At 43.3% G+C, this 26757-nt stretch overlaps 2 protein-coding genes across 10 annotated transcripts; one reads left to right on the top strand and one right to left on the bottom strand.

Moving 5' to 3' along the window:
• The first annotated feature begins 32 nt into the window (after window positions 1-32).
• C19H12orf43 (chromosome 19 C12orf43 homolog) lies at window positions 33-24845 on the top strand. Of its 9 annotated transcripts, XM_071762921.1 has the most exons (10): window positions 242-440; window positions 862-907; window positions 1749-1847; window positions 2428-2501; window positions 2851-2941; window positions 3374-3748; window positions 10315-10471; window positions 11769-12135; window positions 17065-17249; window positions 22845-24845. In XM_071762921.1, the coding sequence occupies exons 1-6, from the start codon at window positions 299-301 to the stop codon at window positions 3723-3725; spliced, it is 804 nt and encodes a 267-aa protein (XP_071619022.1). In that variant the 5' UTR covers window positions 242-298; the 3' UTR covers window positions 3726-3748; window positions 10315-10471; window positions 11769-12135; window positions 17065-17249; window positions 22845-24845. The 9 variants fall into 9 exon arrangements, 5 of the variants coding, with proteins under 5 accessions (XP_071619019.1, XP_071619018.1, XP_071619021.1 ...); XM_071762918.1 differs by lacking the exon at window positions 10315-10471 and having other exon boundaries at window positions 33-440; XM_071762917.1 differs by lacking the exons at window positions 10315-10471; window positions 11769-12135 and having other exon boundaries at window positions 34-440.
• HNF1A (HNF1 homeobox A) lies at window positions 5478-21554 on the bottom strand. The gene is made up of 10 exons (XM_071762901.1): window positions 20880-21554; window positions 13746-13945; window positions 12732-12918; window positions 12184-12422; window positions 11237-11394; window positions 9260-9461; window positions 7829-8020; window positions 7431-7552; window positions 6997-7138; window positions 5478-6410 (listed from the first exon to the last, which is right to left on the bottom strand). The coding sequence occupies exons 1-10, from the start codon at window positions 21212-21214 to the stop codon at window positions 6283-6285; spliced, it is 1905 nt and encodes a 634-aa protein (XP_071619002.1). The 5' UTR covers window positions 21215-21554; the 3' UTR covers window positions 5478-6282.
• Window positions 24846-26757: the final 1912 nt, after the last annotated feature.

Below are 26757 nucleotides of genomic sequence, written 5' to 3'. Positions count from 1 at the left end.
AATTACCACCTCACAAAGTGTGGTAAAGCGCTGAGATTTTACTGAGGTCACTCTTCACACATCCTTATTTTATGATGCTGAGTATTCTCTCTCTCAAACACAAAAGCAACACAAGCTCTTTCACAGAGAAATGAAGCAACCGAATTAGGACAGTTCTGGGGGTATCCACGGCTGCCCTTGGGCCGCGGCCATCTTGTCGGAAGCTGCTCTGGCATCAGGGCAACCTGCACCCCCCAGCATGCTCCGCGCCGGCGGGACTACAACCCCCAGCGTGCCCCGCGCTTGCCGCGCTTTCAACATGGCGGCGCCCAGTGCCCGCGGCCTGGATACGGACTCAGACTCGGACAGCAACGGCGAGGCGGCAGCGCGGTTCCGGGAGGCCGCTTGGGACTGCGCTGCGCAGGCGGCGGCAGTGGCGGTGCCGGTGGAGCCGCGCGGCGGTGAGGGCGGGCGGCCAACTGGGCTCTGCTCTCCTGCCCGGGCTGGGCCGGGGCCCTCCGCAGCTCCTCCTGCCCCCGGGGAGCTCTTGATCAGGCGGGGGCACCTCTCTGCCACGGTGCCGGTATCAGAATCGGGCAGCTTCGCGAGCTGCCGGCGCCACCGTTCTGGCAGCGGTGTTCGGCCGTGCCGTGGCGATGAAGCCTCCGTGGCCGCTGCCCCTTCCCGGGCAGGCTGCCTGCTGCAGCCTGGCCCATGGGAAGTTTCCCTTTCCCCTTGTTAACTGATTTCCCTCGAAGGTGGTCGTGGATCGGCTTTCAGGCGTGATTCTTTATCCTACAGAATTTCACGTGCCAGAAGGGTTTTTAAAGAGGTCCTGGTCAAAAGTTTTTTGAAATTTGCCTGTACTTCTTCCTTTGTTAGGTGGCTTTAAAAAGGATCGGTTACAGGCTGCTCAGCCTAGCCTAAGGTATTTTTGCTTCTGTTTCCAGGTTTATGTTTCACTGAAAAAAAAAATGTAATGTATATTGTATTTACTTACAGTGCTACTTATAGTTAACACCTATCTGAAAGGCCTATTCTGTTTTAGGAATTAGTCCAACCATAATCTGAAATGATGCTTACACCTGAAAGAAACCAGTAGGTTTTTAAAGTACATTTCTCATCACTCTTGCAGCACAGGAATATGGAAAGTGGAAAACTTACTGCTGCTGTCAGTTACAGTATTAGTTCCAAGTGTCAGAAATCTCCCAGCTCTGGAAGTGTCTGATGAAGGAATTAGTACTCTTTCATATAAAAATAATTATTTAAAAATGTTCCAATTGCAAAGCAAGTACTTGTCAGCAGGAAAGCAACACCTGGATTAGGAGTCTTGCAGTAGAGGTGATGCTGTCATTTCCAAGTTTTCAGCATCTCTGTAGGCTCAGTTTCAAAAGCTGTCAGCTAGAGAACTTAGTAAAATCCTCTCTGCTGGGACAGATTTTGCATGAATTGTGGCATCATACACAGTAACTATGTGTAAGAGAGGCTATGTCCAGGCATAATTTATTTGCTTTTGTAGGCTGCTTAAATGAGAAAAATACTCCAATTACTAATGATGATGGAGATGGTTAAATAATGTTTTGCTCCCTCCTAGGAACTGCCATGTTATTACTGGGCTGTGTCCCCTCTTTTTTAGTGGTCTTCCCTATGGAGTATGAAGTGATTCCTGGAGGGTGGGAGATTTTGCAGTCCCTTATCTGCTGTGTGATCAAAAGCACAAGATGTTAATTGACCTTGAAAGAAATAATCATTATTCTTATTTCTAACAGGCGTGAGGTGAACGGTCACGACGAGGATGGAAATGAGCTACAGACAACACCAGAGTTCAGAGCACACGTGGCAAAGAAATTGGGAGCAATGCTAGACAGGTATTGGCATTAAAATCTTTGTTCAGGTGTCAAGGACTCTGATGCTTTTGTGTGCTAAATACAGGAAATTCAAGATCTAATTGCATCCTGGGTACAGAGGAGTTGTTTCACTTCTTGTCTCCTTCATTTGTGTATTTCATGCAAGCTTCCAATATTCTGTGAACTGACCTGGTCTGTGTGCTGTGCCCCTCTGTTAAAGCCTCCCTGTGCAGCACTGTCTGTGCCCTGTGGTGAATGGCTTTAGGGGAGGGAAGCAGAGTGTGTGCCTCAGCACTTCCATCATTTAAAGGCCAGCATGAGAATCTTACAAGCTAAACCAATACCTGCTTGAGGGCTGTAGTGACATCGTGCCTCTGATAGAGCTGGCACTTTCTTTATTGTATAAATATGGCCCCAGAGAACTAGAATTCCTTGTGAGTCAAAATGCTGCTCTTAAGTCATTCCAGCAGGGAGATAAGAGCTTCACTATGAAAAATGAAGCTATGTAACATTTCCCTATAGTCTTGTTTCCTATAAATGCCCAACTTTAGTTCAGTTTGCACAAACCTGTCTCAAGATCTGACTGGGGTTTTCTGTTCAGTTTCATCACTGTCTTGAAGGACTCATCAGGACCTCCACAAACACCTGTGCAACAGCCTGACTCTGGAGAGGATGGTGAGTTCTAGTAACAACCTCTGTGTAACAGCCTCTAGTAACAGCCACTGTGGCTGGTTTGTGACATTATTAGTTGAATGAGGACAAGTGTGGTGGATTCTGGCCATTGCTCTGTGTACACCCATCTGACTAATAAGCATTTGCAATAACTTAATTTCTCTTAGTGTCTGTGAAGGCTGTTACTTTGAAGCTGTCATCTCTGTGCCCTAACACCTCTCAGTCCCAAATAATTGCTGTCATGCACTGTAGCAGTACAAACAACAGCAGTGGGGCTTCCCAAAGAGATTGCTATTGATTGCTTTCACCTCTGTTTTATATCGTGGCTAAAATTCCCTTTTACATATTTTAGGTTTTCGCCTCTTTTCTTCCTCTGTCCCGGGAGACTGTGGGAAATCAGAGCCTTGCCCTGCAGCAAGGAGGAGACAGCAGCCCAGCTCCAGGTGAGGTGGTGTCAGCTGCTTTGCTCCTGAAGCATTCTTGCCACATCTCAGAGGCACCTTGGAATCTTGCAAGGGAATAGTAAGCTAAAGAGCTTGATATGTGCTTTTATGGCCCTGTGTTTGATTAGAGCAGATTTTTTAGGGTTTAGTGGGTTTTTTTTGTGTCTGTGTTTGTTTGGTTTTGTTTGGGGTTTTTTGTTGGTTTGTTTTTCAGTGCTGGGGAACCAGAGATGTTTGTGGGAGATTTCTTCCCCCTCCAAGTATGTGTAAAGAACACCTCAGCCTTCAAAGTGGTTAAATGCTAACTTGTACTGGAGTCCCAGAGCTACTGGGTGTTTAGTGGGTGTTTTAATCTCAGATTACTCTTCCACTTGTGTTTTGGGTGAATTCAAGGCAAAAGTGTAACATCTTTCCCTTTTGTTATCTTTCCAGTGACACGGATAGTGACCAAGAGTGGCAAAGGTGCCAGGAGGCTGCTGTGTCAGCCACAGACATTCTGAAACAGAGTGCTTTTCCTGCATTGTCCCAGGATTTTAGCCAGGATCAGAGTCAGGTTTATGTAGATCACAGCCATAAAAAAAAGAAGAAAAAGAAAATTAGAGGAGAGAACAATATTCAAGAGAAAATAATAGACCCAGCGGAGTGTGACCAATTCAGCAAAGATTTGCCATGGTTGGTGTCTGCAAATGGACAGCATGAGAGGCAGGACAGCAATCATATGGAGAATGCAGTGGTGCCAGGAGCTATGAAAAAGAAAAAGAAGAAGAAGAAAAAAAGAGAATGAAGATTTTTCTCTGAAAACAACAGGTGATTATTATAGACGAAGGATGCTGGAAAAAAATCCCTGCCTAACAAAGAGAGATGTTACAGATGAGGGAAAATATTGGCAAAGCTTCTGTTCTAAAAACTCAGTGGCCTGCAAGTCTAATTAAGTGACTCCCTACGTTTCTTTTGTCCCTTGGGAAAGGGAACATTGTTCTCCCAGCACAGCAGTTATCTGTGCTGCTGCGTGTGCAGGCCTGGTGTAAAAGGATTATATACCACACACAGACTTGTGTGACGGGGATATAATCATAGCTGCATCCCCCCCTGGGATTGTGAAACCAGTTCTTGTGTCCTGGAGAAAGTAGATGATTAATTGTATTTGGTTTACATGGCAACAGATGATCAACTCCTTTTCCTCTTTGCCTCCTCCTAGGTGCTTACTAAGAATAACCTCAGCCTGTGGGATACCCATTTATCAGAAGCATCCTGTGTGATGTTGTGGGCCCCCTTACTTTTTTTCCTGTGATCATAACAGTCTGTTTTTGAAACCTGCCAAGTTACTAATCCCTCTGTAATTTGCACCTCTCCATGGCCCCTGCATATAAACACTGTGCAGCGAGCTAATTTCAGAGTTGTTATAAATAGGTAGTTCTGTTCAAGTTGTGCCCTTTAGTTTGTTTTTTTTTTCATGTATATTTTTATGGGATTTGTTGTTATTAAATTCTCCTACGCTATTAGTCCTATGTAATTTGGCAGCTTTTGTAAAAAAGTGGTCTTCTTGGTGTATTCAGATGTATTCATTAGATATCATGAGATAATAATGGCTGAAGATGTCTTTCTAGTTGCTTGGTGATCAGTGCTTATTTTCATTGGTTATGACTTTTGTCTCCCTGAAATGCAGTGGGGTTTGATGTTTCTCAGTATGGTTTTTAGCCTGTTTATACTTAAACTCCAATGTTTTGGGAAATGACCTATTTCTAGGTACTCTTCTCCTGTTTCTTAGGTTGTTTGGATTCGGTAGCTCTAACTCATTTGCCTTATTCAGGAGACCAGAAAGCCAGATTAGAGAAACAGAAAAACTGAACTGTTGCTCTTTAGCATGTGAAAACCCAAGATGCTTTCTATTCTACTGTAAGATCCTTGATGTTTTTAATCAAGAAAACAGAGTTGGCATCCAAAAATAGAAAGGCTAAGTAAAAATTGGCTTGTAATTTAACTGCATGTGCCAGCAGAAGTTACTTATGGCCAGTCTTATGTCTTATGGCCAGTTAAAACTGTAGTCCAGTGAAGCTAGCACCTGGGGTTTCAAATGCATAGTGGTCTAAAAATTATCTTTTGACTAGTTTCATAATTTCTGCTAACTGAAGTTGTAGCTATTTGCAAATTATGCACATGGGAGATTAGGAAACTGAGAGTAAACAGAAAATAGAGGAATAATTAGAAGAGGAATTATATATGTAGATCTTTTGGGCTAAAAACTTTCACTTAGTACAAATAAGACTCTTAGACCCAAGAGTAATTATTTGCATACCAGGAACTACAGAATTGAGCCCAAACTATCCTGCATATTGAGGGAAGTTAAGAATGAACTGTATTTTGTAAAATGAGTGCAAGCTGTCATTTTTAGGGAGAACAACTAAAGGAACCACTGCTCTGTGTGGAGCACAGGGACCTCCCAAATGCTGTGTAGTGTCAGGGACCAATGGCAAATATTCATTCAGCAAGAGGCATGAGGTGAGAATCCATGTGGCTAATGCAAGGAACTGGAATCTTCTTGCTGCTTTTAAACTTTAATTTCTGCATTTAAAACAAAGCAGAGCTATATCAAAAATAACCAAACCATTTCCTCTAGTATAGCATTATTTTAGAGCAGGTCATTTTCAACTGAGAATGTTTTGTATTTCTGTAGTTAATTAAAGGATTTGTAGCTTGTAGTCAGTGATCCCATAATGACAGGTTTGTGCCCAGCCATTCCTGAATCTGTTTGTTGATGATTTTCATTGCAGTCAGTAACCAGGTTCTCTCACTCCTGCCTCTAAGGTAACTGTTCCTTCTTGTAGTTCCCAAGGAGGTGAGTGTTTTAATGATGGTGTCTCTTCTTTGGCCATTCAGCTCTGCTCTTCCTGCATGTGTTGTGCAGGTTTGTGTTGGCAGGTTTGTACAGGCCCAGCTTGATGAAGGCTGAGCAGAAAAAAAGTCCCATCTACACCCTGGTGTTTTTGCCATATTGCTATCACATCCTTGTCCTGGTGAGATTCCTTCTTGGACAGCCACAAAAGGACATCTGGTTGTTCTAGGCTGGCCTGTGAGGGCTTGGGTTTGCTTGGGTTTTTTGAGGGCAGTGGACTTTAGCAGTGCCAGGGTAATCTTTCCATGACTTTTGTCTTCAGCCTGAGACATCTCTCCCAGAGGCAGCTGAGTAAGGGATTTACATGAGGCAGCAGGGGCTGGAGGTCAGCTTGAGCACAGCAGCCTTTCCTTCCCATGGAAGGCAGTGGTGACAGTGATAGCAAACACAGTTGGAGTTGTACCTGACAGGGTGGTCATGGCTGTCACCCCTGAGCTAGCTGCCTTGGTTACTGAGTGGAGGATGCCATCTGTGTGGAGATGAAGGTCTCAATGACATTGTGAGTGGATGGCAGCAGCTGACTGTGGCTGTTGGTGGAGTCAGAGCTTTGGTACAGCACCAGGCTGCTGGAGGACACTGTCAAAAGCACAGGCAGAAGTGTAAGTTTTCACTTGAGTCTCTTTATCATATGTGCACACACTTGCATTTCCAGCATGACTACAACCTCCTGGCACTGGGTATGATTCCTCTTTCTATTTTTTGTGCCATTATATACCTAGCTCAAGTACAATGGTAGCCTGAAAGCACTGGCAGTGTCAGAGAGTTCAGATCTGAGGATTCTAGTTAATTGTTAATGTCTTAGTTCTCCTCTTAACAGGCAATATCCAACTGGAGTCTCTTTATAAGGAAGTCTTGGGCTTTTCAGCCCTGAAAACTGCCTGCAGGATTGGCTATGCATGGACACTGATTTTTGTCAATATTTTAAAGGTTATTTCCCTCCCTAGAATCTGAAGAGTCCAATTCCACAGTATGGCTTTCACAGCCTGCACAGACTGTGCTTTGAACCTTTTCCTTGTGCCAGCTTTTCAGAACCCCCAGGGCACTGGTAGAGCTCCCTTAGAGAATGGTGAGCCCCAGTTAAAATTTCCCCTCTGTGTTTTACAGTGTTGGCAAGAGAAATGGCAATATGTGGGTTAAAGATAATAGTGGCTGCTTCTCTTACCAGCAGGGCTTGAGGTGAGGCGAGGGCCTGGCTGAAGGTGCTGGATGGTTGTGTCCTGGTTCTGTAAATGTATTGTTGGTGCCTGTGACACAGGTGTATGCATCCCAGACTCTGTGTGAGTCTCTGAGTCAGATGTGAATGCCTGGAGAAAAGAAAGTTAACAGTGCCTGCTTTCTACATCCCTTCTAACAGGCATAGGAGAAGAGTGAGCAGGTGCTGTTTCCAAGGAGATTAAATCCTTGATGATGTAGTGAAGGGCTTGCTCTGATGCCTCCAGTATTGCAGCTGATAAGAGCAAGGTGAGGAGTATAAAGATCATCTTGCTGGGATGGCATAGATCACACACCCAAAAACTCTTTGACAGGCAAGGAGCTACCTGCAGACTGGTGCAGTTCTAAGGTGGGGGAAGAAAGGCATGTGCTCAAGGCTGTTACCTGTTTAGTTGGTGTCAGGTTAGTCAGGGTGCTGAGATTGGCTGTATCTGTTATCACCATGGCTTGTGGTAAGAGGCCTGTATGTGTGTATTGGGCCACTTCAGACTTGGGGCCGTAGAGAGCTGTGCATGAAAGAAAACAAGATCATGTGGGTGCTGGAGCTTTGCATGAGACTGGTTTGGCTGAGTTGTTCTCATGCACGTGGACCTGCTGCCTATCTCTGAAACAGTGGGAGTGGAGGGGCAGGGAGATGAATGCAAAAGAAAAATAATTTCATAATAAAAGCAACAATAATAGAAGAGGAAAATAGAGTGCTGCAAGCCCAAATACCCAGCAAATGCTCCAGAACAGAGCCTTTATTTTTTTGTTTGCTTGGGCAAACGTGTTGACATTCTTACCATGAGGGTTTGGAATCTGGGCCATGGTAGCCATGAAGGGGCTCTGGTTGATGTGGCTCTGGACCTGCTGCATGAGGGGCTGCTGGTAGGATGGGTGCAGTTGCTGGGAGAACTGGACAGGCTGCAGGGTAGTGAGGCTGCTCCCCATGCTGTTTATTACAGGTACACTCTGGGGCTGGGTTGAAGCCAGGCCTGAAAAACAAGGACAGATGTGTCACACATGATGGGAGGAATGCAGCTGCTCTGCACTAGGGGTGTCTGAAATAGTCATTGCAGCAGGCCTGTTGTCACAGGGTGGTTTTGGATCCTGCTTTTCAGGTGTTCTGTTTATCTGTAATTATGGATAGATTTCATACCTGTGAAAATGAAGGAGTGTGCAAAATGTACAATGCAGACAGGATCCATAAAACTGCCTCTGACTTCAGTTTTTGCTCCTGTGTACATCCTTGTGTACCAGTATAGCTCACTTTGCAGTTTAGTGATAGCCTGCTGCAGCATTCCACTGGGGAAGCCTTGCTCAGAAGTAAATCTCATGTCCAGTTGTTTTTTTTTTTTTTTCCTCACAAAGCTGCTGGCAACAGGAAGAATTACACTACAGTTGACAACCATGGAGTCTAAGCTCATTTTGCTTGGGCTGCCAAATTATGAAATTTGAACCAGTGAGAAAGAGGTAGAAGGTTTCACACTTTGCTGTTTATTTCTTGTGACTGTCCAGGCCCTATTCCTCTAAGTCAGCAAGTCTCTCTCAAATTTTGTTTGTTTGCACAAGATGAGAATCCATATCATAATGTTGGGTATAAATGAGGAAATGGAAATTAGTTGACAGTTGTCATAATATAAAGCATCTTTCTTCCTGGGAAGAAAGTGTAAAAGGAGAGCAAGCATTTTATTTTCCTTCATCCAATGATATACACTTTAGCAGAAGGCTAGTCTTGAAATGCTATCTTGTACTAGTCCAGAAAAGCTGTTAAAATGAAAAATATTTTTTAAAAAAGTAATTACTGTTGTGGTTTCCAAAGGCATATGCTGCTCATTGCAGGAAGCAGAACAGAATGTTTTGTCTTTCAAGCACTATGAACGTGCTTCAATTTTCATAGTTTTAAGGAAGTATTATATTTATTTCTGGGAAAATGCAGAGCAGCAAAACAAAACATTGGCGTAGGAAAAGACTGCAGAAGTCTTTTGCTCTTAAGAGGTAGATTTGTGTTTAACTTAATTCTAGCATGAATAAGGAACATCTCACCCTTAATTCCCTTGGGAGCTGTAAGTAATGCTCCTGAAGGTTCTTAATATTTGTGACAATTTCCCCAGGTTTCTATCACTGCCAGCTTAGTACTTTTTGTCTCAGAAAATGAAGCAGGTAATTCTAATGATTACAGGTAGCTCTTCATGAGAATCCTGCAAGGAGAGTTGTTACAGAATGCTACTCACCTATCACCAGGGTAGAGGCACCTGTGTTGGTGAATGCTGGTGCTAGGGATGAGGTCTCACCAGCTCCAATTGCCATTACACCTGGCAGTGATGCCATGATGAGGTTCTGAGTTTGCTGGCTCAGTGTGTGTGGATTTTGCTCCAGGCTGTGCAGGGCAGTCAGAGTGCTGACAGGAGGGAGAGTTCCTCCAGAGGCTGAGACCTGTGTGAAAGGAGGACCAAGAAAATGCCATCTGCAGAAGGTTGGGTGTGGTGTGTGTCCCAAAACTGTGATAAACATTCTACTTCTTCCTGCCTGCTTTGACCACTCACTAACTACACATTTGCTTGTCTGCATTTCCCTGTGCTCATCAACTAAGTGATGAAGGTCAGCTGTTGAAACAGCTAACTAAATCCCTGCTGGTTTAGTTATTTCACATTTCAGAAATCAAGGATTCTACACACAAGAGTGAGATTAGTCCCACTGCATTCTCTATAGGGAGAGTTTCTTGTCTGTTTTGCAGCTGAGGATAGAAGATGATTCTCAGAGAAATTAAGAGGCTTAGGTAATTTTATGTAGTAATTTCAGCTGTAGAGTTCAGCACAGAATCCAGGAGTTCCTCTTTTCTTGTTCACCTTTTGAGAAATGTCTGTAATTTCCATTTCTCCCAGCAAGTGTCTTTTTGTGACTAGTGAGTTTTCAGACTAAGATTTTAAGAGTTGCTAAGAAGTTTCTTTAGACCTTTTTCTCATACAGAATGTTCCTGAGGCTGCATTACCTGGCAGTTCCCTGCTGTTAGGAAATGTACTTGCTAGATAGAACAGGACTGTCATGTGCTTGGGTGTCTTGCTGATTTGATCTCTTCTTGAGTCACTGAGAAATTTATTAACTTGACTGTTTTCTCAGTCTCTAAAATGAACCAAATAACCCATGTTTATGCTCAAAAGGGGTTTTTAATTTGCAAGGCCCTTTGGAGACCTGTTGTTGAAGTACTGTAGAACAGCAAAGTAGCAATCTAATAATTTGGCTGATAAAGTTTAATGCTTTATATTATACTGTTTTTTTCTCCCCTCAGACAAGAAATTGTAAGGAATCTTGAGTAAGACTAAACACCAACAGGTTAAACAGTGGGACAGATTGCCTTGGTATCAGTTTTAGAAGACAGCTGTAGAAGATGTTCAGCACCTCATGAAAGACACTTTCTTCAGGAGGAGACCATAAGGCCCAGCAAAGTGAGTGACTGATGAAAATTTAAATCATACCAGTTTCTAGTGAACTTAGCTTTGCTTCTGGCCAGTATGCAGTATGCACTAGTGCAAACTTCTGCCAACTGTTGCCCTGTAAGCAAGGGAGCACGTGCAAACTGAGTATGATCAGTCATGTAGTTCTGGTGCTTCATTGTGAATTATTTGGGAAAAGGTGTAGTTGGACCTCAAAAGGAAACTTGTTCTGAGAAGGCAGATTGCTGTGGTCTAGATAGCCAGTACACAGCTCAATGGTACGTGCTGCATGCAGGCTGCTGGGATTACTTTTTACAGATAAGATAAATGTAAGTATAGGTCTCTGTTCAGTTGACCCCACTGGTGTCTGATCAACCATCTTAGAGATGTGTAGAGTTTAAAATGAGAGATGAGATGATGAGAATCTTGCTGGGGAAAGGAGAAGAGAACAGGGTTTTCTGGGGAGAAAGAAGCAATGTTGTACATTGCACTGTTTTTTCAGAATAGACTATTTAGATGGATTTTAAGGAAATAGCTACATTTTGTGCTTTCATGCTCTAATACCTGCCTTCACCTGCAGTCTAGAGGGCACATGTATCTCAGGACTTGTTGTGTTAACTGGTAAGTGCAAAGTGACTGTATAGTATCTCTGTAAGAAGGTGGTTTTAAGAATATTCTAGGAAAAATTACTTCCAAATAGTGCATATTGTGACCACAGGCAGAGAACCTGATATCTGGTATCTTCCAGTCACCAGAACCTAAGTGTGCATCACTTACCAGCTTAGTGTCTGTGCTCAGTAGGTTCTGGCTGGGCTCCAGTCCAGGGGGAGAAACCTGATGCAGGATAGTTTGGGTGGTCACCATAGAGCTGTTCCCATGGTGGTTGTTGTTGGAGGACTCTGCCTCACTGGCTGGCTGCTGGTTATACCTCACTCCTGCATCACAGTAGGAGGGAAACTGATTGTCAGAAACCAGAAACTTTCACAGGCACTAAATTCAGTTTCCTGCACAGGCACTTGTCTTTAGGTGCTCAAGGCAGAGACAAGATGAGTCATGGGGGAACCTGGAGAAGAAGCATTCTCACCACCCTGCCCTGGCTTTCCTCTGTAACTTGGAGTAACTGTGTCCTTAAATCCTGACTTTAGGTTATGGCTGTGTGTACTGCAGGGACCAAGCAGGGTTCACTACAAACCACCCCTCTGGCTGTAGGTGTAGAGAGGAGAAAGGCTCAGCAGAGATCATCTCTTCACAGAGTGAGAACAATTACCAGCTCTGGCCTATGAACCTGAAAAAGCTCTGCTCTTTTCAGGTGCAGAATGACCTTTCTTGATGCCTGAAAACTCACAGAGACTGATGGTGCTGATGTGTATTGGAAAGAGAAGGTGGTACACACATAACTGAAAGGATATGGAACCCACTTGTGATGGCAGCCAGTGGATGGCTTCTTGAAAGAGGATTACTGCCTGCCAGCTGTGGAGCAGTGCAGGAGGTCAAAGAGTATGTGAGGAGATTTGGCTGAAAGTTTTGTTACTGAACTTTGCCACCCTTGTTATTCTGGCCTCTGTGCTCACTTGGATACACCAGTAGCTTGCCTTGTAGCGAGGCTGCTTTTTCTGCCTGGAGATTCACCTCCTAAAGGGCTGGACTAGGGGGATAGTTTTGGTGTCTGAGTTTGGGTAGGTTCACTGGCATCTCTTTCAGATCCCCCTCTGGTTGTTTCTTACCGTGAACTTTGCTGGGTGAGAGAGCAGATGGTGGCTGGAGGGAGGCAGAGTTGTGAGGAGTGAGAGGAGGGGCAGGGGTGGGCTGTGGCCCACTGAAGGTGTCCATGGCCAGCTTGTGCCGGAAAGCCTCCTCCTTCCTGCGATTGGCAAACCAGTTGTAAACTCTGACCTCTGTCACCAGGTTAGAGCCCAGTCCCTGGGCCTGAGATGGGGAAACACCTCTCTGAATACACTCTGCTCTGTTGGGGGAAAGCACAGGAAAAGCCTTGCTGAGCTGGGCTCAATCAGAGATGGTGTCAGTGCACAGCTCCAAAGAGGCTGTGGTCTGGCATAAGGTGTGGAAGGGTCCTGCGAGGTAGAGCAAGACACGAAGCATTTCTGATCCTCTGTGGGCAGTGAATGCTCAGTTGTGGCATTTCATTCAAACATGGCTGGTGTCAGTGGGGACTTCCACTGCTGTGCTGTAAGCCTGCCTCTCACAGTTGCTAACAGCTTCCAAGAACTCAGAGGCCCTCCTGTCCCCCTCTTCCAAATATACCCATCTTTACCTGTTGCACTCTTCTACCAGTGCCTCTCTCTCTTCTTTGCTGGGGTTTTTCTGTCTCTCATAGGCCTGGAACAGGATCTGTTGTGAGGCAGGACCCCACTTAAAGCGGTTTCTTCTTCCCTTCTTGGTGGGCAGGTCGTCTCCCATGGGCTCCTCTGTCAGGATACCCTGGCCAGCATGTGTGAATTCTGCAGGCACAAAGGGGCAAAGGAATTGGTTTTCTGGAAATCTTTCCAATAGTCCTGTCTCTTCTGGTGCCAAGCTGGCCTGATGCAGCTTAGCCTTGGAGAGTATCTCATACATGACAGAGGGCTGAATATAAATGAGGTGGAAATAAAGTTCCCTAATCTGCAAAAACTGATAAGATGTACTTAGCAGGACCATATTTACCTGTCCCTTCTCTTGCACACATTCCATCTCTGCTCCTACCTTGGAGTGTTTAAAGCAAATGCAGCAGACTTTAGAGTAAGCAGAACTGGAGTCCTGCTTTCCAAAACCATCCAGAGGCCAAATGTCTCACTTTAATTGCAATCCACCAACACAAAATTAAGTAAGGCAGATTCCAGACAGGCTCATGGATGTTGAAGTGGCTGCTGCAGGGATGCAGTGGGTTCCTGTCATGAAGGGGCTTATAAAAGGGCATGAGGTGATAGCCCACAGTGGTTTTTTTTTTTTCAGTGAATATAGCAGTCTGCTGCTTTTTTGCAGCTAGGGGAACTGCTGCTTTAGCTGTAATTGCAAAAGGTTACTTTAAGGGGAGAAATTGTCTCTGTCATCTCTCCATTTCACTGCTTTAGTGTGAGGATGTGCATAGAACTCTTAATTGCAAATGTAAGCATTATTTTGTTTCTTTTTAGCCAAACAGAGGGTGGGGGGAAAGACTGCAGGCTGCTTCACAAGGATGTGTTTTTTCATGTACTGTTTGGTTCACCTCAGCACTGAAAACTGACCTAGATTCTCTAAGCTTCCTGCTTAAAAGAAATGGAGACAGGAGAGCAGTTGTTGCCATACTTACGCTGGGCCACCTCTCGCTGCTTGCGGACATACCAGGTGTAGAGAGCTGCCCTTTTTTGGGTCTTCATGGGAGTTCCCTTGTTGAGGTGTTGTGAGAGGTGAGATTGGTTCAGACCAGTAGTGTCTACCACCTCACGCTGAGGGATGTTGTGCTGCTGGAGGTAGGATTTCACCATCTTTGCTACTCGCCAGGGATCCTCTCTGGAAGGAGCAGAAAACACTCTCAGGAGGGAGAGATCCAACATCTGGACTCGGCAGACCTGGATTCCAAGGAAGTGCTCTGGTATCTCCTGAGGTGCACCTTGCATGTCAGCCATCACCATTGTGTTTGCCGAGGCCAGAGGTAACTGGTAGCATAAGGGGAAGCTGTTCCTCTCTGTGCTACATTCTTCAGTTTTGATTCTGCCTCCAGGGTAAAAACTGCCTGGTTTTAGAAGTAAAGTGCAAAAGCTGTAGCACTGTCTTCCTTTAAACTGTGCTCTGCAGGAACTTTGATCTCCCTTTAGAAGGGGTCTCTGGTTATCAAGGGAATTTCCCAGTACACGGCTGCAGTCTTTGCTGTCTGTGCTTATTTGTATAAAAGGTTTTGGGACTGCTCTAACAGTTGTCATCTGTAAATGAGAGGAAGTGCTGGCCAGCCATGTGAGCAAAAAATAGACCTTTCTGTTGGGAAGTAATGTGAATGTAAAGCATTCTTACTGCTGCTGAGGAATGGTATGAGAAGGGAAGTGATATTGCATTTTAGTATTCAGTTGGATGTTTTATGACTACAGATCTCTCTCTCAGTGTTGACCTCCCTCTTGCCTTTCCCTCTTCTTCTCTGTCTCCCTTTCTTTAAGGCATGGGTGCTTTGGGTTGGTGTATTTAATTTTCCAAGATGAGTTTATTGTGATATTAGGCTGAACCTAGTCCATACCCTGATTCTAGTCCAGGTTGAGTTGCCTTGCAATGGTTCAGAAAATGAAAACAGGCTTTCAGGTCACTGTGATGTGACAGCTATGTAGGCATGTGTATACACCAAGCCATCCAGGGTTATCTTCTTGCATATCTGCCACGTGTTATTGAGACACACTGATTCCCACTGATTCACATCTAGATCCACTCAAAGCTGCTGAATGCAAAAAAGAACAACAGGCAAACCACTAATTCCTTCTATCACCACCCTTTGGGGTGACAGTTGAGGGAACAGACCTGTAGGTTTGAGACCTACTTATAAAACTTGGGAAGCTAATCACATTCATTATAAAATGCTGCATCAGGATCTCTGATTTTTAGACTCTCCAATTAGAACACCCATGACAGTTCCTAAGAAAAATTGGGAAAACAGGACTGCTTTGTGTGTATTGATTTCACCAGAGATGAAAATCACAGTCCAAAAAGAATGGGAAATGAGGCAATCTAGATAAAAACAGTGCAGGAGCCTCTCTACAGAAAAACCTTTGCTTCAGTTTTAAGAAAGAACTGCCTTCTGTGTGAAATGTCTGGTGGAAATTGTTTGCATGCTGTAGAAATACATTGGTGTCACATCCAACACAAGCATCAAAGGGGCAATGGGGGGGGGGAAAAGGTTCCTAGGATTGTGCAGAAACTGTCACAAAAACACACAGGTGGGAGCAATGGGCAACAACCATACTGTTCACTGCTCTGTTGACTCAGGAGGTTGCCAGAGGCTGCAAAGTGATAAGGAGGACAAAGTCCACACCTGTTCTCTCAGTACAAACACCCTTATCTCTGTTCCCCTGCAGCCTCTCTCCCAGTGGCTGGATAGTCCAAGGAGCAAGCTCTGCTGCAGTTATAGTGTGACAGCAGCAGTGTCAGTTACAGCTTTCTGAAGGACCTGCTTTCTTAAAACTGGGAACACTTGTTTCTTTTTTATGATTGGATACTTTCTGTAGAGGATTCTATTTTCTAGCTTCTTCCCTTAATCATCTTTGTCTTTCAAAAGCCTCAAAACAGGCTGAACTTCTGAAATATTTTCTTAGTATGGTGGTTTGTTTTTAATTCTCCTGCTGTCCAAACACAGGACCAGTCCTCCCTTTTGATTTTGGGATAGTCTAGCCAGCACCTGTACTTTGATTTCATTACACAAAGTCCCTGTACAAAGGAGAAAATGCTCAGACTTGGAACTTCTCATCTCATAGATATAAGTTCTGGCTCAGATGGGCAGAAGAAGGACTCTGCTACTGCTGATGGAAACCTCTGTAACATGTTGATTTCTCTGAATCATGAGATATATTTGTCTCCTCTGTTGAGAACTTGACTTCTTTATGGTAGGAATAAAGTAGGAAGTACGTGTCAGCCTCTTTTCACAGTGTTAAAGCCCTTTGGTTTTTCTGTATTCTTTTGAGATAAAGCAAAGAGCTTTCTGAGACAAAAATTGCAAGGGAACCTTAGTTTCATAGGACAAGTGTTTGAAATCCTTGTTATTCTGTTCTTTGTCAAAGCACAGGCTGCAATATCTATGCAGCAATTCCTTTTGGTCCAAGACTACATCACAGTGCAAGTGATAGCATTTGGTCAGCTGAACCCTCACATGAACTATTGCCCAAATACACCTGCAGAGCCTTCGCCATTGACTAAGATGTCATGGGGTGAAACCTTCACTCTTTCACTGGTGGTAAGACCATCACTGATGGATGATCAGAGGGTAGATTCACCCTAAATCTATCTCTCCTGGGTGTAGCTGCACTAAAATCTCAACTGCTTCAGTGAGTCAGAACTGCAGAAATGGGTCTGTCTTGCTCAGACTCTCCTTCTCTATCTCTGTTTTCTGCTTTTTAGCTTCCCTTTCTTCCCGATGCAAACTGTCTCCCCCTTCCTCTTTTGTCCTCCAAGTTCTATTCTCTGTCTCCATATTCTTCTTGCACGTTTTTTACTTCCTCCTTCCTAAGTCTTAGTCTCCTGCTGTCAAGTTGTTTCTTGCCCTCTTGAATGTAGCCCCTCTGTCTGGTTCATTTCAACTGGAGGGGCCTGAGTCCTCTGTCCATGCCAGCTTCCCATTTTCTTAGTTCTGAGGTCACTTTTTAAGGGCGTTTTCACCTCCCTTTTGTTACCTGAACAATAAGTAACCCAGGTAGTTAGTTATAAACTCAAAGGGAACAAGAGGCTGGTTGATAATTTATAGCAACATCTCAGATTTAAATGGAAAGTAAATATCAAGTTGTTAGCATTAAAGAAAACCCATTCCAGAGAGCTGGAGATGTAACATTCAGGGGACCTTCTCCCTCCTTCACTTTCTGACTTTTCTCTTTTTCCTTTGTTCCTTTATTTCCCCTCTTCTTCCTCATGTTGTCTCTTCTTTCCTCCTTTCCTGTTCTCAGATTCTCAAGAAAGAGAAGATTTCACTTCCTTGAGGTGGGTTTTGAATTGCTGCTTTGGACCAGATCTTGCTTAAACAGAGGTTCATAGCTGTGAAGTACTCAGGACCTTCCTCTGGAGCCTGCTAGACAACCCTGACTGATGTCAGTGCACAGCCTGGAGCCGGGCTAGGCAGAGAGCAGGGAAGGTAAGATCATCCCAGCAGGGTTCCTTTCTGTTGAACTTGGCCTGGTTTGCCTCATCTTGGTTTATATGTGGAAATGAAAGGGGTGTGGCAGCTTCATCTCCAGATTCCCCAGCCAGAGCCCTCATAAGATACCACTGACATGGGGAAAAGACTGAACCTTTATCATTAAACCTTTGGTTTCTTTTTTCCCCTCATGGAAAACATGCTTTTATCCCTGCCTCCAGAGGAAATCTGTTGCTTATCTCAATTTCTCTCTTTCCTAATGGAATTTCACCCCTTGCCCTAGAGGTGAGCTGTGCCTTTCTCCATTTGCTTTACCTGTGGCAGTATGATTTGTCCCTTCCCCCAGGGTAGCCTCACTCTTGCCTTCTGCTCTGGGGAATAGCTGGGAATTTCTCCACGCAGCTCCATCTCCCTAGAGAACTATTTATTCTTGATCATAGATGCAATTAATTTTCTGTGTGGAGTGATCTGGAAAGAATGTTGTTATTCTAACTAAACCAATGGAAGATCAGTGAGACAGACTGAGGGAAAGGAAACTATATTAATTCCTCACTAGAAAAATCTCTGTATGAACAGCTTTATCAGGTGTTGGTTTGTTTTTTTTTTCTGTAGGAACAATATCTAATCAATGCCCACAGGTGCACCCAGTTGTGTGGGTGTATCTTGGCTACATCCTGTTTTACTCAGCTTTGACTAGTGGTTTCCAAGTGGTTTCAACTTTAGTGGACCTCTGAGGACATATTTGGTCTCTTGGTGCTGTCATTTCCTTTCCAGTTCCTGGAAAGCCTATCAAGGGACCCTTTCCTCATTCTACTTCATGGTAACTGCAGCCATTTTCTATAAAGACTTTCTTTTATCATTAGTAGCTGTCCACAACTCAGTCTCTCTGTTACAATGAGGTCTATAGGATTAGACCAGGAATTGTTAATATTTCCCAAAGAGACTTCTGTCTAAAGGCAGAAGTGCCTCCATTTGGCTTCTGCATCTGAAATCCTTTTGTAGATGCTGAAATAGCTTTGCAAGCATTAAAGTTTTACAGGGAATCCCTGGGCATGGAGATTCTTGCTTGCCTTCCTTTTATCTGTTGCTGGGAGTAATTTCTGTTACAGGCTGTTCTACCCTGTCTTACAATAAGTGTAATACTATTTAAAGGGTGTTGCCTTCAGGCATCTATTAATGGAAAGGTTTGTTCTTAAAAGTTTATTAGTAGGTAATAGCTGCTTACATAGCACTGAACCCTGATACTGGGTCAGATGCTTTGAATACCTTCTCAGACATACAGGTGGTTTTGGTTTGGTTTTTTTTTTTTTTTTTTTAATCTTTGACCAGAAATTTGAAACATGTCAATACAGACTTCTACTATTTTAATTTTACCTTGACTAATTTTGATCTATTGTATTCATCTGTAAGTACACCATAATATTTTGCCACTACTGAGGCCTCTGGTCCCCTTCATACTGTCCTGTACAGCAGAAGTGAATTGCTCTGTCCTGTGCTGCAGGGACTTTGCAATTAAGACCTGGTATGAGGCTTAGGAGATCCTGGTTCTTGCCCAGTCCTCTCTGTGCTATCTTAGGGTTTTAGGTAGGTCGTAAAATCTCTCTGTACCTCAGTTCCCATTTATGGAATGGGAAGGATGCTCCACTGACTGTCAAGAGAGAGATGTGAGGCTATTCAACAGAAAGCATTAATACCACGGGTTTTCAAGAGAGAGTAAAACTGTTGTGCAGAGGCTGGTAGTAAGCACAGGAAAGATTGGCAGTAGGGTCCTAGAAAGTCAAGGAGGATCAGAAACCCAAATTCATGGTGATGTGAGGGTGACAGGAAAGAATTCCTGTGTGTCTGTTCTTAGGTGACAGTGATGGCACCTCAGTCCTGCTTCACCCATTCATTTCAGAAAACGGGATAAAGCCAGGTGCTGGTCTTCAACTTCCATGGCTTCCTTTATGGAGAGATACTTGATAAACCATCAGAAGTTAATGATCAAAAAGCTTATCAGGGTCTTTTCATCTATAAATTTATAAGACAAAAGAGAAATAATAAAGCCATTGGATAATTAGTAACTAGCCAGGGCCCGCCCGGTGCCACTGGGCTCAAACTACCCCAAGACCTGTACGCAGACTCAGGAAGATGAGAAGGAGACAAGGATGAGGGAAAGAAAAAGTGGAAATGAGAAAGAGAGAACTCACCAGGAAGACAACAAAATGGGAGAAATAGCAGCAGAGACCAAAGTGAGGAAAGCAGGGAAATATGTAAAAATAAAGGGTTAAGAGGTAAAGGGAACAGAGGAGACTAAAAGATATGATAGAGCTGGAAGTGGGGAAGAGATGAGAGAGACACCAGAAAGAAGACTGGATTATTGTGAATGCTTTTCCCACCCAGGTAAGAACTGTTCCAGTTAATTTTCCTCCATTGGGCACTGCAGAGTCATCAATTCCCAATCTGTCAGGGAGCTTTCTTCCCCACAGTATTTACAAAGAATGCTAACTCTGTTTTTCTCTCTCTCACATGCTGTGGTTGGGATTTTATCTTTTCTTGTTGTTGTTACACTTATGTTAATTTCCTTTGCACATGGAGGGGGTGATCATAAAGGCTGAGAAATTCTCTAGGCAGATTTTAGTTTTAGTGAAGATTTTAAGTACTGGGGGTTGCTGCACCTTTTTGTCTTCTGTCGATTTGTCATTTAAAAGTACCCCAAAACAAGACAGGCAAGAATCTGCTTCTGGTGTAATCGGTAGGGAGGACCTAATAATTATTGGACAAATCTCTTAATTTGCTCACTGGAATTGTATCCCAGCAAGAATCCCGGATGGGAATCCTGGTGAACATTTCTCCAAGTAGGAAAAATTCTCTCATCATATGTATTTTGATCTCAAAAATGCTTTCATGAAAAGACAAATTTTCTGTGGCAGTAAAACCTGCAATTGCTGCTGCATAGGTGCTTTGTAGTTGTGACAGGCAGTGGATGGTACAAGTAGAGAGTTCTGCCCAGGTTTAACCTCTGCATTTATTTGGCATGTTCTCTTTCTCCAAGAAAAATCCCCAATGAAGTCACGAGAACTTTGCACTCACAAGAATGACAAGAAGAAGTTCTCTTGGTTTGTCTTTCAACAATAATCTATAGCAAAACCCAGTGAAATTAACAATATTAATCTCCATAAATATAGCAGGGAAACATTATGACTTCGCTTTACTGTACATCCTCAGTCAAACACAGCACCAGTTAAGAGTGACCAACTTGTTTTCTTTTTTTCTTTCCTGATGATTGAAGTTGTGAATTCAATTAAAAATTTAAATCCTGAAAACTAACATGCAGCCAGAGAGATGGAAATTATAAAGGCCTCAAACTGTTCTGAAACCTGATGATTTAAGCACTTCAAATATGTAATTGGGCTCCATGGCTCCCTTTATACATTTTAAGTGAGATAAAAAGGAAGGTTTGAGCATTTATAAAGAATGTGGGGAGTGTTTTGGGAGGCTGCTAACCCTGGCATGGATGAAGACTGTCTCTATGCAGCCAGATCAGCTGTGAATACCAGGGACACTGAACAGAAGGTGGAAGGAAAAGAGATATAGAGGGAAGAGCAGCGAGAAAGCAGCAAAGAGGAGCAGCAAATCTGTCCTTACTGTAATAGTCTTTCCACCACAGCCTTCTGGTGAGCAGCCTCCTCTGGGCTCAAGTTTTCCAGCTCCTTCATTATTGGAGGGGTAAATTCCTCCCCGTCATCAGAGGTTTCATCTTCTGATAACCTGGACTCCCCCATTCCATTGGGGAGGTTGGGGATGTCGGGACAGGGTTCCCCTTTCTCTTTCTGGAGGGCATTGATAGCGCGTTGACTTTCACTCTGGAGCACGTAGGGTTCTACTTCGCTCAGCGCCTTGATCAGGGTCTCCTTGGTTAGCCCGGACTCCAGCAGTGCTCCCAGCAGCTCTGCTTGAAGATGACTCAGCTTCGAGACCATGGTCTTCAGGCTGGTGTCTCTTGGATTTGATTTTTGGGTTACCCTGCTTCCAGCTTCCCTACACCATGTTCCTGAGGTAACACGCCCGACTGTCAGGAGAGTGGGCACAGCACAGCCTCCCCCCCCAAAAAAAAACCAAAATACAAAATTGAGCCACTTCAGACCCCCCACGACTGTCCTGAGCCAGTGCTGATAAAGGGACCCTTGGCTATCTGTTTACATTGGAGCAATGTAAATTCTCCAAGGTTCATATTTATCTGTGTGCTTAGCAAGTTACTGAACTTTGGACTTCAGCACTGCAGCAGCAGTTCACAAAGTGCAGAGGGAGAGAAAGCAGGGGGAGGGGGAAAGGGAGGGAAGCAGAAGAGAGAAGCAGAGTAAAATGAAGGGATGGGGGGTCTGCAGCATGGAAAAGGAAGCTAGGAAAATGGGGATGGAGAAATGTCTTATTTCTGGCTTTGTTAGTTTTAGGGAAGGAAGGTGGTGGAGTAGACAAAAGGAAGAGGTGTGTTTGGGTGTGTAGGGATTGGGAGAAGGTGCTGTCGTGTGACGATGGCAGAGCCTGCTCAGAGCTCTGGCTCTGGTGAGGTTCTGACAGTCTCAGCCCTTTCCAAAGGCTTTGGGCTCAGAGGAGGCACACTGGCAGCTTCACCAGCCTTGGTCCAACCACCCTGGAGAGTAGTGTGACCACTGGGTTTCTATGAATGTTCTCAAGAATCACAAGATGTTGGAGCTCCACCTGACTTTTGTATCAGAGCATCAAGTGTTAAATGGCTTTTTCACTTCTGCCTTTGTTTTGATATGGAAATACCAGTACTTCCATTATAACTTGCTATGTTTATTGCTTAATTGATGAGCAGGAGCAGTGTACCCACATAATTTTTGGGATTACAGGGTTTGCATCACTGAGACTGTGCTTCAATCATATGGTAAGAAATAGCCCTGGGTGTTGGTTCATGCTGAAATTCGTGAGCCAACCCTATCATCAATTGTCCTGCTGCTCTTGTAAAGTGCTCTGGGAAGGCTTGTGGTACCTGTTTATCATCTACCTCCAGCCCCTCTTGATACCAGCCCTGCTGTAAGGTTCTGCTCCCACCTGTTGGGTGACTTCATAAAACATGTTTCCTAGCTCAGCTGGAGTCAGTGCCATTCTTAGGGAGTCTTTGTGACTAGATTGTCTTTTCTTTTCTGAAAATGCAGGACTGAATCTGTCTACTTTGAGTGGCTAATTCAGGGAATGACTTGGTGTGGACTTGGTGATGCATGAGCATATTGTGCAAATGATTCCTTCTTACCAGCAGAAGAATGCCTCAATGGAGGATTCCTAGGGGCAGCTACTTCTCTCTTTTTCTACACTCCCATCAAGCCTAAGCTAGGAGGAGCCTAATAGGACTGCCCCCACACTGAATCATATCCCAAGACAATGCTGCAGAGTGACCTTGGCCCCTGTTTTCCTATTGTGGGCACCATTAGCCATGCTTGCCAGGCTCATGCCACAGCCTGCTAAGTCAGCAGCTTAAGGACAGAGCTCCTTTGCAGATTGGACCCTCCAGGCACAGGGAGCTGGGTTGGGGCTGCTGGGCTGACCCTCTCAAGGAGCACTGATGTTAATTGTTAGCTTTTGTTTCAGATGGTGGCTGCATCCAGAGTACCAGGTCCCCTCACTGCAGTGATTAAAAAAGCTCAGGTGGATACAGAAGACTCTCTGTGGAGCTAAAAAGAAGTAACTTTGGATACCACAATAAAAAAAGGAATGTAAGAAATTTTAATGTGAACATTAATGTAAAAAGACATCCTTATTTTCTAAAGATTTTTTTGTTTTCCATACTCTTAATAAAGAGTATTTAACTAATAGCAAGGTTTTTTACATTGTTCTATTATGTTTTTATGCAATTTCCATGTGTTTCATTTTTGATTAGTTGTCCTAATTTCCCCTCCCCTAGACAGAGGGAGGAGGTTGGTTATCAGCCAACAATTCTGGCTGATAACATTAGCTGTCAATTGTAACTACAGTATCCAGCCATGACATACAGCTCCTGTGTGATATGTCCTTACAACTCAGGGACTTTGCAAAGAGGGACAACAGATTTTGGGCTTCCTGAAATATATTACAGAGAAGATTCTGTCATACTGTTATTTATTTGTCTGTCTTTGGCATTGTGATTTATTTTACCTAAACTAAGATGGAAAATATTAGCATCGTTCTTGTTTAAAGATTGTCCAGTCCATGTTTTGTAAGTATATAGATCTATTGAATGCTTTGGGGGGTGGGGACACAGACCATTAAGGTTAGACAAAGAACAGTAATGTTTGTGAAGGGAAGCTGTAAAGAGAAGAAAACACAGCAACAAATTATTTTCTATATTGTGTAGTTTCAAGGATTCTTTATGCATCCATAAGTCCTGTTGCTTCTGCTTGCCTCGAAGACCTTCTGCTGCAGAGGCTTTTAAAAAACAGCCTGTCTTGAAACCAATGAACTTTGAAGTCTATAAAACCAGAAATGAACATCTGTTTGTAGGTTAGGACCTCACTGAACACTACAACTGCATGTCATGTGGAGAAGCCTTAGCTGAATATGGAAAGCTTTCAAGTACTGAAGAGGAGGTAAATATTCTCTATCAGTCACTTTATCCTGAGGGGCTTTTCCCTTTGTTTATGAGAATTTTCCATTTTACACTGTAGGAGAGACAATTATCAAAAGAAATAGACTTCTGCACTGTCAACTTTACATTCCCTGCAACCTGCCTGGCTGTGCTGGTGAATGATTCAGCACTCTGTTAAGTATTTCAGAGTCTTCAGTGCAGGAAAACCAGTGAGCTTTTCAGTGTTTCTTAAATGTTGTAAGTTGCTAGCAGTCAGACTGAGCATTTGGGAAGCAGGAAATGGATTAACCACCACCCCTATTTTATACCCTAGCACTAAGAATTGCAGTATTATATTTCTCAGATTGTTGCAAGTGCCACAGTTATTATACAGTTGTGAGGTAATAAGAATAGCAGAGATCAGGGGTGGTAGCTGCAGAGATTAACCAGCCAGATTGTAGTTCTGGTAATGAAGCAGGAGCTGAATTGTAGAGTGCCATAATACAGACCACATTCTTCTGTAACTGAGTTGTACTCAGGGATTTTGCCTTGAGGATGAATACATGAAAGAAAGGGTCCTGGCTTTGCTATACCCATTTTCATCTGTTACCAGTGCTTAGGATCTGTTTAGTTCCTTAATTATTACAATTTGTCAGGCCATGACTGGATTCTCAGCTCACTCTGACTAATGCAATCTCAGTAGCTGGTATAAGGGGAAACTTCTGAAGTTTGAAGCTACTGGGTTTGAAGCTACTTGCTTTTCTTACATTTACAGTATCAGGGTTTTAAATTTTTCTGCAGAATTGCTAGGCTTTCCATAGGTGTAATTAATATGGTGGCTGAAGCCCTTGAAATTCATTGCTTCACTGACAAGACATAAGCAGCTTTACAACACTAAACTGTTCAGCTTAATAAAAGGCTGGCAAATGTTATGTTAAATCATTTTGGATGCAGATTGGAGAAATAGAACAATTAATAACAACAAAACATCTGATTTCTATTTTATTAAACTTGGCATTAAAATAAAGGTGGTTTTTAAACATGTTCAACTACTTTGCATTGTTCTATGTACACTTAAATATAGCTTCTGTGCATTTTCCTTTATGAATTCCTTCTCTCCTGAAGTAGCAGATGATCTGGTAACAGTGTGGCAGCTACCTTATAAAACTGGGTTTCTGGCATTCTCCAATATCCTTCTAGGCAAGAATGTTTCAAGTTCCTCTAAAGGAATTATATTTTATTGGTAAATAATAAGTCCATCTCGATGAAATATTCCAATGTAATCCTTTCTCTACATGTTGAACTGTAGACTTCTTAACACTGAGAATCAATGTATAAAACAGGTACACCAGAGGAATGTTATTCTTACCTTAGACTTACTTGTCTGTATTCTGCTTATTACACTAGGGCTAAAGAGAGCAGGAGCAGCTCTGGAGTTCAGTTAATGAAGGAGTTTCCCACTAGGTGGTAGTGAAGAGAACCATCAGGCTTGCTGGTCAGTTCACGTTTTAATTCTTTTTATCAAGGGGAATCCCACAAGGATCTTGCAAGCAGAAGAGTGTAGCATAACTGAGCTATACTGTAAAAAATTAATCTCTTCATATTAATTTTTAATTCCCTCTCTGATCATTTCCATGTTACTTGCTCCTCCCACACTGAAGCATGGTTGGCAACTATACCTGTCATGTCCTTTCCTGAAAGGTGAAGTGTCTACAAGAAGCTGCTCTGGTTCTCTTTCCACCCCCATTATAGCAGAATCAAGATACAGTTAGCTAAATGTCATCTAATGACATTTAAGCAGATTGGAGGTGTGGACTCTTTGTAGCCTGTACTTTCATTTGATTTTTTTGCCATAATACTTGCCTCTGGGAGCTGCCCTTCTAAACACAGAAAGAAAAAAACATTTTTGTTTACTGCTAGTTTTGAAACACCTTGACAGGTCTAAGTAGTGCATCAGTCTACATCAAAGGTTCCAAACAGAACAGGTATTCTGGAAGGACTTTGTAATGTCAAAGTAAACCATCACTGAAATTCAGACTAAAGCTCTATTGCAGGCCCAAAGAAATACTGTACAGAAGATATGCTGAGAAAATTATCTGGGGAATGCAGGAAGTGCTCCAATTTGCTGTAAGAGCAGATGCTGGGTCTGCAAGGAGGAATGAATTTCTCCTGTGAATTCATCCCACTGCTATCCTGTAATGACAAAGTGAGCTTGCAAAATCATTTAGTAGTCTAGTCATAAAGCCTGAGATGGTGAAAAGAATTATACTTTAATTACTCATCAACTATAAATCATTTATGCCAAATTAATGTGCTGGAAATTCTGCCAGACTAAGAAATTGGAAGCTATTTCAATAAGGACACAGAGCAGGGACACCAATTCATAGATACCAACATCAGTTTTACATCCTATTCTCAGGGGGAAAAAAAAATTTAAAAACTTCTTAGTACCAAGACAAAGCTGAAGCACTGCTTTCCTTCCCTGCATTGATCCAAAAGGACAGTTTTGTTTTTCCTCTTCCAATTACTTTATTATAATCAGTGAAAAGGGTAGAATAAACAGGGAGAATAAAGAGAGACAGTGGGGCTGCACCACAGCAGAGGGAGGATTCCAAATTATTTGTCCATTTTGGAATTGTTACTGTAGATTTTTCTGCTGTGCTGAGGGAGAAAAAAGGCAGGGAACTTCTCCACTGCACAAGTCCTACACAGAGCCTGAGCATTTTTAACACAAGATGTGTGTGGGAACACCAGAATTTCCACCAAAACTGATCAACTGGGCTGCATACCCCACAGCTCAAGATGTTAAGCATGACTTGCTCCTCTCTCTTGTAGGATATCCACCAAAACTTTTTATATCTACTGAGATGGGCACATGTTCTGCATATGGGGTGTAAATTAGAGAGCAGAGAACTGTACATTCAGTTAGGGGAGAGAGCTTTTCAAGGTAGCCCAGCCTCA

This window comes from Heliangelus exortis, chromosome 19 (assembly GCF_036169615.1).
Source record: "Heliangelus exortis chromosome 19, bHelExo1.hap1, whole genome shotgun sequence".
Taxonomy (NCBI): Eukaryota; Metazoa; Chordata; class Aves; order Apodiformes; family Trochilidae; genus Heliangelus; species Heliangelus exortis.
The sequence above is the reverse complement of the archived record's forward strand: the minus strand, read 5'-3'. Positions and strand labels throughout refer to the sequence as shown.